At 36.3% G+C, this 14,521-nt stretch overlaps 1 protein-coding gene across 2 annotated transcripts; it reads right to left on the bottom strand.

The window, feature by feature from the left end:
- Positions 1–416: 416 nt before the first annotated feature.
- LOC106670268 (alanine--tRNA ligase, mitochondrial) lies at positions 417–13,249 on the bottom strand. Of its 2 annotated transcripts, XM_014400448.2 has the most exons (17): positions 13,030–13,248; positions 12,822–12,940; positions 12,369–12,759; positions 10,333–10,506; positions 10,126–10,274; positions 9,883–10,074; positions 9,657–9,801; positions 9,450–9,586; positions 6,932–7,082; positions 6,595–6,859; positions 3,074–3,503; positions 2,812–3,011; positions 2,582–2,750; positions 2,333–2,522; positions 2,142–2,272; positions 743–926; positions 417–685 (listed from the first exon to the last, which is right to left on the bottom strand). In XM_014400448.2, the coding sequence occupies exons 3-17, from the start codon at positions 12,561–12,563 to the stop codon at positions 488–490; spliced, it is 2,910 nt and encodes a 969-aa protein (XP_014255934.1). In that variant the 5' UTR covers positions 12,564–12,759; positions 12,822–12,940; positions 13,030–13,248; the 3' UTR covers positions 417–487. The 2 variants fall into 2 exon arrangements, with proteins under 2 accessions (XP_014255934.1, XP_024080978.1); XM_024225210.1 differs by having other exon boundaries at positions 12,822–13,249.
- Positions 13,250–14,521: the final 1,272 nt, after the last annotated feature.

Here is a 14,521-nt window from a genome sequence, read left to right as displayed (position 1 = left end):
TTATTTGGGAAAAAGGTATAATCCAAAACAATTTTAAGAATTTAAAGTCACCAAATGACTCTGTTATCACTATCACGTTTTAAATGTGACTAGAAAATAGTTTTGTCCAACAAAACACCAAATTCATTTTTGTTGTCATTTTTCTTCTAATATTGTTGAGACTATAGAGTTTCTAATGGTTTAAGATTCTACTATCGGAAAACTTTTCAATTTGTTTTGAATAAATGCAAGATGTTCATTATAATTACACAAACTTTACACAGTACCAACAATTAATCTTGATTAATTACAAGTTAAAAAATATAGGAATTTGCATAATATATTTTCATTTTATGTATTAAGACTGAGGATTGTACATGCATTAAATATAAATACTTTAAACAAAAATCCTGCAAAAATAAAAATATGACACAATACACAGATAAATATTATATTACATGTTGGCATCTAAGTTTATACAATATTTCTAAGTTTATATTTTTATACATTATATTCTTGTTTCTTGTGCGGTAGACAATGCCAATTCTTTTAATTGGCCCACTACTTTATCTAGAGTTTGCCTGTTCATTTTTACAGGTTTGAGAGTCGATACCCTCTTTGGATCGTGCCCTTTTAGTGCAGTCGCGACTCCTCCTATTTGCCGTGTGACCTCCTTCATCCATGCATCGGCTTCAAGGGCACTTTCCTGGAAAGCGTTTTTATTTAAAGAAATTTCAAGATTATGGTTTTTATGAATACGAACCTTCGGAGTGCAGCATCTCACCGACAGAGAACCCCTGTTATACGCAAACAGCATTATCGGTAGATCCGGACAGAGCTTGGTGAGCTTTTCCAATTCGCAATCTTCGCCTGTATAATGGACGACCGCTTGTTTATCCTTCTTACATTGTTCGACAAGACGGACCACTTCATTCACCTGCTCCTCCCTAAAACAATTTAAATTGCACTTTGAACTAAAGTTTTGTTTAAAACTAATTGTTATAAGTATAATTTACAAGACAAAACATTAAATTCAAATTCACTAATTTCATGGTCCGCTTGACCAATTAATACATTACAATTAATTAAGGTTTTTAGTCGAGATGAAAAAAAGTCAATGGCACGAGAGGGATTCGATCCCACGACCTTCGGCTAGATACGCCGCTGCTCTACCTTGAAAAATGGCAAAAGGAGGGAAAGCTCATAAGATGGGGTTGAAGTGGGGAGTTGATGTCCGAGTGGATCGAGGTCACGATAGCTCAAGTGGTAGAGCAGCGGCGTATCTAGCCGAAGGTGGTGGGTTCGAATCCCTCTTGTGCCATTGACTTTTTTTCATCTCGACTAAAAACCTTAATTAATTGTAATTAAATTCAAAATGTTTTGTTTTGATAACTAATCAATAATTACAATTAATTAAGGTTTTTAGTTGAGATAAAAAAGTGAATTTTCCCTCCTTTTTGCCATTTTTCAAATGTCGTGTAATCGGATTGGATTCTTGACAAAAATGAAATGGCCATGGAGAGCTTTAGTGAAGATATACTTCATTTTAATTCATTAAATTCACTAATTTTGTGGTCCGCTTGACCAATTAATATATTACTATTAATTAAGGTTTTTAGTTGAGATAAAAAATCAATGGCACGAGCGGGATTCGAACCCACGATCTTCGGTTTGATACGCCGCTGCTCTACCGCTTGAGCTATCGTGACCTCGATCCACTCGGACACCAACTTCCCACGCTTCCACGCTCGTGCCATTGACTTTTTTTATCTCAACTAGAAACCTTAATTAATTGTAATACATTAATTGGTCAAACGGACCACAAAATTAGTGAATTTAATGATTTAAAATGAAGTATACTTCACTAAAGCTCTTCGTGGCCATTTCATTTGTCATCCATAATCCAATCCGATTACACAACATTTGAAAAATGGCAAAAAGAAGGGAAAATTCAAAAGGTGCGGTTGAGATGGGAAGTTGGTGTCCGAGTGGATCAGCGGCGTATCAAGCTGAAGATCGTGGGTTCGAATCCCGCTCGTGCCATTGACTTTTTTATCTCAACTAAAAACCTTAATTAATTGTAATATATTAATTGGTCAAGCTGACCACGAAATTAGTGAATCTAATCAATAATTATAAACAATTTTATTTGAAATACTCACAGACTTTTCTTTTTAATGATCGCACTTAATTTTGAGACAATATAGTTTAACTCTATTCTACGTGACATTGGTACTAGGTTCTGATTAATTAGATCCTTTGCATTAGTAATCTCTTTGTTGATTAAACTCATCTGTAAATTATCTCCAATTTATTTAAAATAATGACAAAAGAAAAACATTTATAAATTTACCTCAGACTCACAGTTTAATTTTTGTAACCTATTCAATAGTTCTTCGGTTTTTTTATAGGCATCATCAACGTTAGGACCAGTCAGACAAGTGAATGTATACTTTCTTTTTTTCTTGTTGATATTTATAGAAGTGAAACAAAATTCAATTATATCCCTTGTATTAAGGACATTCGGCCCATAAGATAATTCTCTATATAAACAAAATTAATATAGAAAAATTCGCTGACGATTATTTAAATATATTAATACTTTGTATTTTCTCCTGAGAATTTAATGAGAGGAAAGTGTGAGCTTTCCAAACTTAATATCTGAGGTATGGCGATTCCAGATACTACATCTTTGCTTGAAATCGAAGCGACGTCGATTTTAATCCCGTCCTGAATTTCTTTATTTACAAGATATTCAAACAGCATACACTCTAAATAGTAAAATTTACAGGAGATATGTCACTACCGATTATCACTGTTATTTGAACATACCTCCTTCTGAAATATTCTCTCCGTACAAACAATACGTGACTGTTAGGTTGTGCTTGGAGTTAACAAAAAGTTGGAGATCTGCCACAAACTTCTTGTTAAGCAGTTTAGTTAGTATGTGAGATGCAGTAGTATTTCTCATGAGATTGAATCTATGATCAGTATCTATGTGTAGCGATACTGAAGATCCAATAAGGTTAACACTAAAAAAAAAACAAATTAATATAAAAAATAAACTTCATTTAGTAAAAAACATAATCCGAACCTATTTTTAGAATTTAAAGTTCCAAAGTGAAGAATGTAATCTCCCCATCTTACTACATTATCTACATTCACTTCTTCCGAATCGGTTAGTTTTATGACTCCTTTATCACTATCACCTTTTAAATGCGACCAGAAATTGGTTTTGTCCAACAAAATGCCGACGCGTTCACCCGGCTCGATAGGACTTCCTTCCAATACGGAATCGTTGTGTATTACAGCGAGCACAGTTGCTTGAATCGGTTCAAAGCGATATTTCCCATTGACAACATACGAATATTTTGCAGTTTCATCAGTCGGTTCAAAACGACTTGAAAGCGATTCGAGAGTTCTTTTGGAAATCCCTTGCAATTTGGAAGAATGGAGTGCAGCCTTGTTAATCCTTTTCAGCTCGATTATATCAGAATTTAAACGAGGCCGATCTAATTTATACCCTGCAAATTAAAATATAAGGATAATTTATTAAATAATTTAATTATTTTTTATTAATTATTAAAAATAGCAAGCATATAAAATTTTGAGCTTCTTTTGGAGCTACAAGTTGATGAACTAGTTTTGGTAGTTTATTAGTTAAAAAAAAGCTAAAATTAGTTTGGTAATTCGTAATAATTTTGATCTGCCTACTCTCACTAGTCTGATCTGACAGTAATGTTTCAACTAATTTGTACATGTAGTACTGCACCTCTTGCAAGGACAAAATTCTGACTCTTATTTGTATTTGTATGTATAAGTAATGTATAAATGGGTTGAGGTGGGAAGTTGGTGTCCGAGTGGATCGAAACGATAGCTTAAGTGGTAGAGTAGAGCGTATTTAGCCGAAGGTCATGGGTTCGAATCCTGCTCGTGACACTGTCACTGACTTTTTATCTCAAACAATACCTTACATAAAGATTAATTAATTGAAAGAGGCTATTTGGTTAATCGGACCACGAAATCTACCGGATGTAATGTATAAATTTTGTATTTTTAAGCCGTGTTCTTTGGTTAAATGAAACAGTAGAAAATATACAAAGTAGTAGTATGAATTCTATACAATTAAACCTTCTTATTAGTTTCCAGATAACAAGAAAAGTTTAATTTTTCTGTTGTTCATATTCTTTTATAGGAGAATTAGCTGTTTATATCACATTATATCAAGGGATGTATCAGTTCATAAAGAAAAGTGTCTTCAACTGTTCACTGTAAATTATTTAAAAAAATTTCTTTCCCATGGCTTCAAAATTGATAATTAGTGCATGCTTAGTGTATGAATTTAAGCTTAGTACTAAGGTAGTCAAGGCATGTTGTAAAATTTGCACTGTGGGAATGGGGGCATTGAAGATGAACCAGGTCTGTACATCTTCTGGTTAGGGATGGTTCTTTGTCTTGAGTGACAATTATTTGAGGGAAGCTGTCAAAGTTGATTCGAGTCATATCAGTAGCTTGCCAGTGTTCAACTGGAAACCAGCATAGATTTGGAATGGTGTGGAAACTGAGCAAATGGTTCCTTATAAGCTTCAATGTCTAAACATTTGCTTTTCATTGCTTACACATCACAAAGATGTTTTTCGACTGGATTATCACATACGATGATAAATGAATCCTATGCAGTAACACCAGAGTTCAAATTGATGGCTGCCACCAAATGACCCTATACCATTTATGCAAAAACCAAATATTCACCAACACAAAAGGTGTGACCCTCTGGACCGATATGGCCAAAAAGAGACGGTCTGCGTGGATCGACCTGTCCCCAAATTGAAATAAAACCCAAAAATATTCTACGGAAATAAAGTGAAGTAAAAAGAAAGTTGAATACAATCGCAAAAATTTATTTAAAATAATATATATTACGCACCCCGGACTCAATAACTTTAGAATCTACAAGCAAGCCCAGAATTACCCATCACCAAAATCAATTAGAAACCAAAAAAATATTCTGCTATACAAATAAAAATTAAATATTATTCAAAACTACTTAGCCAATATCTTGGAAACACCTCAGAATCTCCCTTGTCTCAACCACAATAAGGCGTCCAGCCTGAGGGGGGGTGCTCTCACCCCTAGCTGAGCCATTGTCCTCGTGTATCATCCCCCCTATTGTCCTTTCATTTTTTATTGGCCCTATACCCACCAGCAGGCTTAACAGTGTACCACAGTCGCTCACACTACCCCCATCTGGAACTTTGCAATGCCATTTTATATAATTAATATGACATCCCAGGATGGGCCTCGTCCAGATCAGGATTGGAGGTGGGGCTATTATCTCTTCTTTCCTTCATTTTGCCCAGCCAATTTTTACTGTACTTTCTTTTTTTTCCGCAAAATTGACTGGCTTTATGTTGTGAAAGTGTCAACCCCCAATCTGCATCAATCCCAAGGTGACAAAGGTGATTCTTTGTATTTGCTAGAGCACTACAAACTCCTACCATGTGGGCAGTCCATCCCCTTAGAAATCTACTCAAAACTGCAATGAGATCTCTTGCCTGGCCCAGAAAAAACCTCCTCTCGTGAACTGATGGTGAAATTTTCACCCGGACACAGAAGTCCTCATACAGCTAGTACAATGGAGGTGATAATGAAGCTTCGTTGGGATGTCCTACCATACCCTCCATAATCTCCGGATCTAACCCTATCTGACCTTTTCTTAGCAATGGACAATCATATGTACAATTGGGAATTTAATAACAGCTGGAAAATGAGCTGAATTTATTTTTTATGTACCAGGACACAAATTGGCATAAAAAGAGCATAATTGGGCTAGTAACTCGGGAGAAGGTTATAGATGTCAAAGGAGACCATTTCCCCCGAATAAAATATTTCTAAACTAATTTTAATTGTGACAATTATTAAACCCTTTAAAATGATTAGCCTTTTATGGAAATCTTATTTTGTTTCAAAAATAAATCCTGCTAATTCGAACATATTTCAGTTAGCAGAGAATAAATTTTTTGCTTTGCAAAATATACTTTTTGTGTATTTTTCAGTTAAATTAAATGGTATTAACATTAAGTTATTGTGGATTTGCTCAAGTTAACTCACCACCTACTGTCAGTATTTTTGGAGAAAAAAAAAAAGCCTATTTGGAAGTATGTTAGGGTTGAATAAAGTGCCTTGTAAACATTGTGATTCAAACCCGGGACCTTTTCAGTCGTAAGTTGCCATGTCAATTCTTTACCATTGTGCCTACCAACGGCTCCTTTTCACACATAAATTGTTAGATTTCCGGGTCTGCAGGGTAATGAAGTTGTAGTTTGGTCATATCCGAGCAATTCAACTCTCAAAATTTTGGTCATCAGATACACTCAAGCTGTTCACCATCTTGTTAAGTTGTTGTGTTTAACTGATTTAAAAAACATAGTATGATAGAAGACACAATGCAAAAGAAAAAATCAACATGGTTGGTAATGACCAAACATTTTCACCCTTGTCCAGTCCACCTTTCTTGTATTTTTAAATTCTTTCCTTAACCCTTTCAGGATGGTGAGTCCCTCTGAGGTACTGAGAGCAAGGCATCGCACTCTAATCTCTTCAACTAATTATTACCTTTTATTGATGCGACTTCTTCGATCAGTTGAACATTAAGGCCATACCGATCGAATAAGGCTAATGCAAGGGATGGTTCGAGACATTCTCCTTTCTTGATCTTCAGCTTTTCCAATTCTTTTAGAGCCGCAACGAGGCCAACACTCTGTACATCTGTTAGTTTTCCAAGTAAAGGATCCGTCTTGAGCAGTTGATCCCAATTACTTTTGAGTTGTGTTCGGACATCCCGCCAAAGTTCGTATTCGTCCTTCAAAATAAACTCTATCTGAAAACGATTTTAAAATAAAAAATATTTTAAAAAATGTAAAATTGAACCGATCTATTTTAACCGATCTACCTGCCTACTATTTTGGAGAATTTCAGGATAAAAATCACCAAGAGAATCTCCAACAACTTTTGTGAGATCAATCAGTAAATTAACGCCGCTATTTGGAGCAAAATAATCAGAAATTGCTAATGTTTTCCTGATCACCCTCCTCAAACTATGACTGAACATAATATAAACGAATAATAAATGACAATTTCGAAAATCTTGTAAAAATAGGTTTAAATGTATTTATATTTAATAAAACTGTACTACAATAAAAAAATAAATGTATAAAAAATAGTTCATGTTTTGTTGTATTCGACTTAAAACAGCGATTAAGGATAGGCCATGTGAGGTTGACACTTTTAGGCCAAAGAATGTGAAAGTGTCCGGAATGTATGTTCCTCTTAATTGAAGGGTGCATCTCCTTGGCTCCACATAAAAAGTGTGTAGGAATGCCACCCAATATGAAAGTCATGCATGAGCACAGTATCTGGGTCCCCCGTTCCGATTTCTAGAGGAAACAGTTGTTTTTGTTGTTTATAGTAATGTGTTCCTCGCGTGTGTTGACAGTGTAATAGGGTAGAATATTGAGCACCCCTATCAACCCTCAATTAGGTTAGTTATATAATATGTGTAGAGGGTGATGAAGGAATTTCGGGTACCCCACCACCCTAACTAAATGAATGGTAAATAGGGGAGAATGTATTTAAAAATGAGTGGGTGTGAATGAGTTTGGAACAGCATACATTGGGTACTGAAGTGACCTAGCTGTTGACAGCACCTGGAGCAAACCTCAGTGGCTCTTCGGATAATCCAAGGTCTGACCCTGAAGAGCCAACACCCGAGGTGGGTGATTTTTGAGGCCTGCAGGTAATTTATTGTAAATTACAAAACTGGAATTACCAGTTGGAGTCAATCGAGAATTCTTTAATTTTTTGTATATTTTTAAAAGGTTATTTTTAATTTAACAATTTGCTGGGAACTAGAGTGCACTTTATAGTCTATGTATAATAGTAGTAAGCTAGTTTTAAATAGTGTATAAGCAGGTGTGAAGGTGTTTCCATGAATAAGCCCCTCACACTCATGGAAGGTAGTATGATGTCTTCAAACAAACCAATTACTGAAGTGTATTAATACAAACCGTATAATAACATACAATAACATAACAGATTAAATTTATAAAATGAGGAACAATGTTAATACAAGTAATTAAAATATCTAAACATACATGTAAAGAACACATACGAAAAAATCGCATGAAAACATCTAGTATTGCATGCAATAAAATAGGTCTGTTGTGGTAATAAAATTAATAATTTCAAACTAAAAGAACATATTAATATGACTAGGGGCGTCGGTGGCCACAACGGTTTAGATGTTGATATGGCGCTTATCACTGTAAGGTGAAGGTCAGGGGGGCCGCAGTAGCCGAGTGGTTAAGGCGTCAGACTCTCGGCTAGTAGATCCTGTGTCGTGGGTTCGATCCCCATAGCCACCTCTGGACTTTTTCTGACCCCTAAGGGGACCAGTGGCCGAAATTGAAAGAAATTGACACGGCACTCATCAATGGAAGGGGCGGGATCGGATCTAGTGACCCTGAATTTGGTCCCAACCCCCTTCAAAAATGAGTTTCTTCGATGGAAGAACACCGGTACAACGGGGGCTCAAGTCCACATTTGTGTTGCAAGACCTCCTCCAAAATATGGAGCTCAGGGCTCAGGAGGGAACTCCTCCAGTCCCTGGAATTCATTGAAGAAAGGGGAGGGGAAAAAAAAGGTGAAGGTCCCGGGTTCGAATGCAGGGGCGCTGGATTATGCTTACATACTTACAAATGGGCTTTTTGTAAAAACACCGGCACCCTTCAAAAAAATAAAATAAAATTTAATATGACTACTAGATATGTACAATTAGAAAAATAATCTGGCCGACTGTTACGGGGCATAGTGTCCAAGATGATGCAGGCTGGATGGAGATTGGAAAAGAAAGAACTGGATGTTTGAATGAACGAGATGTTCCACGAAGTTGGCAGATTCTACTGACTCTCAATTCCACAGATTCGATTAATTACAAGAAGTAACTCGTAAAATGAGCTACCACAGATGTGTAATGCGGCTCTCAGTCTCAAAGAAACGTTGGAGAATAGACACCAAATGGGCAGAAGGAAAGGAATTTTTCTGCAGGGTCCCGCATACATGTTGTCTGCTCATCACACTGTTTGGCACTTCCCCCCCACTCACCATGTCGATTTATCAAAAACTCTGTACACAACTAAGCCTATGGTCAATCGCACCTTCGCACTTGCTTATACACTATTTAAAACTAGCTTAATATTATTATACATAGACTATAAAATCCATTCTAGTTTCCAGGGAATTATTAAATTAAAAATAATATTTTAAAAATAGATAAAAAATTAAAGAATTCCCGACTGACCCGCAACACCAGTGAACTGTGAGAAGTGATAGGCTCAACCCTGTACTTGGATATAAGCATATCTGTGCAGATTCGAGCTTATATAAGAAAGCAAATCGGAAGATTGCCTTACCTATAATCTGGAAACATATTATCAGCCAAAGAAATTGCTATCATACGAGAATGATCTGCTAAAATTCTGTAGTATGTGTCATTGCCATAAGTATCATCGTTACCAAATTTACCTCCATATTCATCTTTCTTTGAATACTAAAATAGTGCAATTAATATTAATAAAATTAATTAAAAAATTTAAACTGAACACATTTAAAAAAATTACTTTAGCAATATACTGAAACAAAGGTGTGAACAAATCTGTGTCATAGTTGGATGATTTATTTTGCAACAAAGCGACAAGACGTTCGAGGCCCATTCCAGTATCAACAAATGATTGTTTTAACTGAGTTAAATTGCCATCTTCATTTCTGCAATAAAAACAAATATTATTGATTAATGCTATATAATCTTCTTGACATATAATCTGCATACATGTTATCTAAACTCACCTCTGATATTGTATAAAAACTAAATTCCAGAGTTCAGTTAAATTTTCTAAATTGGCATTGACGCACTCTGATCTTAATTTAGAACCGAGATGGTCAAAATGAATCTCAGTGCTTGGACCGCACGGCCCTGTCATACCCATTTCCCAAAAATTATCTTTGATTCCGAAAGGTAAAATTCTCTCATCTGGAACACTGAGTAGGATGAATCAAACGATCGTTATTGTAACAAGGGTCTAAAAGTACCCTATTTTCCTCCAGATTTCTTTCGTCTCCAAATCGGGAGGGAGAGAAAGGCTTTCGTCTCCTCTGAAGTATGTCACATACAGCTGGCTCTTTGGAAGGGAGAAAGGTGCAGAGGTGACGAGCTTCCAAGCAGATTGGCATGCTTCCTCCTACAAGAAGTGTGTAAGCAGTACAGTGGATACATTCAATCATACTCTCGCAGCAAACCTTGAAGTAATCTCCAAATGACCAATTTCCAAGCATTTCAAAAAATGTGTGATGATAAGAGTCATGTCCTACAGCGAGTAAATCATTATGTTTCCCACCGATCCTTATGCATTTTTGACTGTTGGTCGCCCTGGCTGTTAAAGGTGGACTCAGCCCGAGAAAAACGTTTTTGAACTGAAAACAAAACAAATTTGTCTTTAAAACAATATACAAAATATCACTAAATATGGATGGAACTAGGAAGAACAAATTCCAGCTAACACCTACATCATTTAAAGGTAGGTCTAGACATGCAACACTGATGCAAAGTCATCATCATGACACATCACAACAGGATATGGTAGTCACTCATACATCATGTAACACTGAACTGTTCCATCCAACAGGTCTTGTAAAAGCATAAACCGGTGCAGAATCGAAGCAAGGAAACAAGTGGTAGGGTGTGCATTGCACTATTTTTCTGGGAAAACAACTTTCCTACCTGTGCAACAGATATATGCAATTCTGCACCATTCCATCCAACAGTCCTTTCAAAATATATTCAGGTGCAGTAGCGTGGCTAGGAATCCAGTGGTTGGACTGTTGTTTTTGCCTTTGAACAGTACCCTTACTAGAAGGGACTTTATTTCCAGCATGCTACATATCACATAAATAAGCATTGAAGTTGCCCAGGAGTAGCTTGTAGTATGACTGTCCTGACCACCAAAGCCCTTACTTGATCTGACAGGGTGCAGTATAAAATTATGTGTTCAACAGTTTGTGGATGGTTTGACCATCTTCATGTTGGTCTGTCTATTATGTTGAAGCGATGGAGATAAGCCATTCCACCATGACCATGGAGTGTCTTGAAAATGACTTGTTGACGTGTTCCAATTGTAGGAAAGAAAAGTTTCATGGTAGCGCCGTTTTCACAATTCTACCTTTCTTCATTCCATGGTGCATCGTATATGAGTCTGTACCTGATCGGTAGGATGGTTGAGTAAGCAGCCTCCTGAGCAAGCTTATCAGCTCATTCATTTCCCTCAATGGTGTGCTTTAACCCAAGCAAAATGTACCATCCATCCCAATTCCTCAGACAAACACCAGTTTTTTTCTGGCACCTTCTGAAGTGACAATTGATAGTTACCATTTCTCAACTTGCCAAGAGTGATGCAACTGTCTGTCATGATATATGCTGATCTGTTGTCAGAAGATAATTCTTCTGGGACTTCGAGTGCCTGAATCATCACTTGGTTGTTTGAACCTTTCTTACTAGAAATTCTTTTTTTCATTGGCATCCAAGTAGCTACAACATTGATGCTTTCAACTATAAGTAGTATGCAGGTCAAAATTATGTTTATTGATTTAAAATATAATTTATCATACATACTCTATGGTACAATATAGTACAAAATACAACACTTTAGAAACTATGGTGACATGTGCAGTTAAAAGCAAAATGTACTGTACCAGTCATGTTCAGACATGCAAGATTGATGCTGGCATACAGACAAGCAATGGAACCCCTGCCACTCTGATCTTACGTTCAGTTACGGTATAGGGTTGTATTACGCTATTTTGTTGCTTGTCTGAATACAGGTACATCGAGCGCCTGAATCACAGCTAAGCATTCCACATGGTTGTTTGAACCTTTCTTACTAGAAATTCTTTTTCCTAAAGATTGAGTTTAACCTAATGGTTGGGTATTGCGCTCATTGGCATCCAAGTAGCATCAACATTGATGCCTTCAACTATAAGTAGTATGCAGGTCAAAATTATGTTTATTGATTTAAAATATAATTTATCATACATACTCTATGGTGCAATATAGTACAACATACAACGCTTTAGAAACTATGGTGACATGTACAGCTAAAACTAAAATGTACTGTAACAGTCATGTTCAGACATGATAGATTGATGCTGGCATACAGACATGCAATTGTACCCATGCCACAATCTGACCTTTCGTTCAGTTAGGTTATAGGGTTGTATTATGCTATCTTGTTGCATGACTGAACACACCTTACCAGGAATAAATCCAAAGATCCTCTTACCTGGTTCATCCCGGCGTTTACAAATTCGAGTGTAGGGTCGTTGAAAGGTTTGACTGAGCTCGATTTGACGAAGTCATGACCTCGGCCGAGGAAGAAGTTGATGAAATGCCGTCTCACTTCTCGTCCGGATAGCTTTCGACTGGAATACCGGCACAGCGAGCGCCGGTCCCCCAACAGTTTCCAGCGGATATTCATCTTGATTTATTTATATTGTATCACCCAGGCGTATAATTAACTGATAATTTATTCTAGGTGATACTTTTAACATTTGGTAAGTTGTTACAAGGAGCAGACCCAGTCCCGAAGATACATTCCGGTAACTGACTCCTTATCAGTTATCACAAAGGTACTAGGTTCATCACATGGGTTCTGATATCACAATGCTATCAACCTGAAGAATGCACAATAATGTATACATCAAGAAAACAATAAAATTAACATAAAAATCATTACTTTACTTAGGTACGTTTATATTAATCATGTTTATTGCCTGAAAAGCTCTTTCACAGTAAAATCGTAACAAAATTTCAGTTTTTATACGTTTGTTATCGATAGAATCGAGCAGAATCGAACTGTGCCAATATTACGCCCGGAAAAATCGAAATTTCATTAAATAATAAAATGGGAAAATAATTGATTCAAAGTTACTGCATAAACTAACCGGTGATCTCAATGATGATGAAAAAAGGCCGACCCGTTTACTTTCGACAAGCGTTTAAATGAGACAAGATGGACAAAATAACACACGCCTAAAATGTCTCTGTGAAGCGTTTAAACCTAACTTTACCAGAATCTCTGGAGCATCAACTTTACTGTTATATAATTTCCAGCAAAAAGTAACACAACCCATTATTGGTTGAAATTCAATCGTATTTAGCTCACATGTATCGAACAAAGCACAATATAAATCACCAACATAGTTACCTGATAAACCTTTGAACCCTCACAAGTCTGTCAGCATCAACCAAATCACAGGAACTGTAAACAATTTGTGCATTATGACTTCTATACAAGGACCAGTACAAAACTCTTATGGCAAATGAGTCATTGTTTTCATAACAGCCAAGTTCCTTGGAGATCACAGCATCAATATGATCAGAGAAGTTGCGTTAATCGTTACAAATTACCATGAGATCTTAGAGTTTTCCTCCACATTTACCCTTTTTGAAAAATGAATAACTTTAATTTTTCACAATTCACCCTAGTGCAATCCAACAAATGCTTTAAGATCATCCTGAATAGCAACATAATCACAGCTTTAAATCATCAGCCATTAAAGTTACAGAGCTATTCCTGAATGTCATTAAAAAAATAAAGAACAAAATTGTACTTAAGATAGATCTCTGGGGAATGCCAGAGTCAATCTGAATTACCTCAAACAGGAAACCATTAAATCTAACTGAAAATGACTTGGTAGGCAAAGAATGAATCCAACCAAGCAAGGGATCATGCACACCTCATCGGGACAGCTCTGTAATCAATATGCACCTATTTCCACTGTCAAATGCCTTGTAAAGGTCTGCAAAAATGTGAACATCAAGTCCCGGTTCTAAATGATTCAAAATAAAATCTTTATAAAAGCAAATATTCATAAAGCCATGCTTCTTGCCTGGGGATGATTTAATAAAATCTCCAGGGGTCGGCGCAGTTCTCCTCAGTTATTCCTTTGGATACCACTTAGCAGCGCTTTCTACAGTTGTTTTCCCACCATATACTGGCCTAACGACAGGTAAAACCAAAGGGTAATTTTTTCACTTCTTTCCATAAAGGAATACCTGACGGCAACAGATCATTCTCTTTTCAAATTGCATATAAACATTATGATGAAGAAAGATTGTCATATCCAATGTTTGATCGATTGTTAAACCTGATGAACTAAGATTGTCAGATCTGACAATTTGAAAGATTGTAAGATTTGACAGTTTAGCAGACTTGTCATATCCGACATTTGAAGGATTCCTTAGGCCTGATAAATAGAATGACTGTTAGAATTGATGGATGAAAAGATTGTCAGGCCTGATGAATAGAAAGACTCAGATCCAAAGATAAATTGTCAGTCATGACAGTTTAAAAGTTTGTCAGACCTGATGAACTGAGACTGGCAGATCCGGTGGTAAGATAGATTGTCAGACCTAATGATTTCAAAGATTGCC

This window comes from Cimex lectularius, unplaced genomic scaffold (genome assembly GCF_000648675.2).
Source record: "Cimex lectularius strain Harlan isolate CLEC.00 unplaced genomic scaffold, Clec_2.1 scaffold94, whole genome shotgun sequence".
Lineage (NCBI taxonomy): Eukaryota > Metazoa > Arthropoda > Insecta > Hemiptera > Cimicidae > Cimex > Cimex lectularius.
This window is presented reverse-complemented; position numbering and strand designations above follow the sequence as displayed.

Coding starts and splice junctions, on each gene's coding strand:
- LOC106670268 (XM_024225210.1), bottom strand. CDS start 12,563: ATGAATATCCGCTGGAAACTGTTGGGGGACCGGCGCTCGCTGTGCCGG. Junction 9,802..9,882: donor GTTTTTATACAATATCAGAG/GTGAGTTTAGAT, acceptor TTTTTATTGCAG/AAATGAAGATGGCAATTTAA. Junction 3,504..6,594: donor AGAAGTCGCATCAATAAAAG/GTAATAATTAGT, acceptor TTTAATTTGCAG/GGTATAAATTAGATCGGCCT.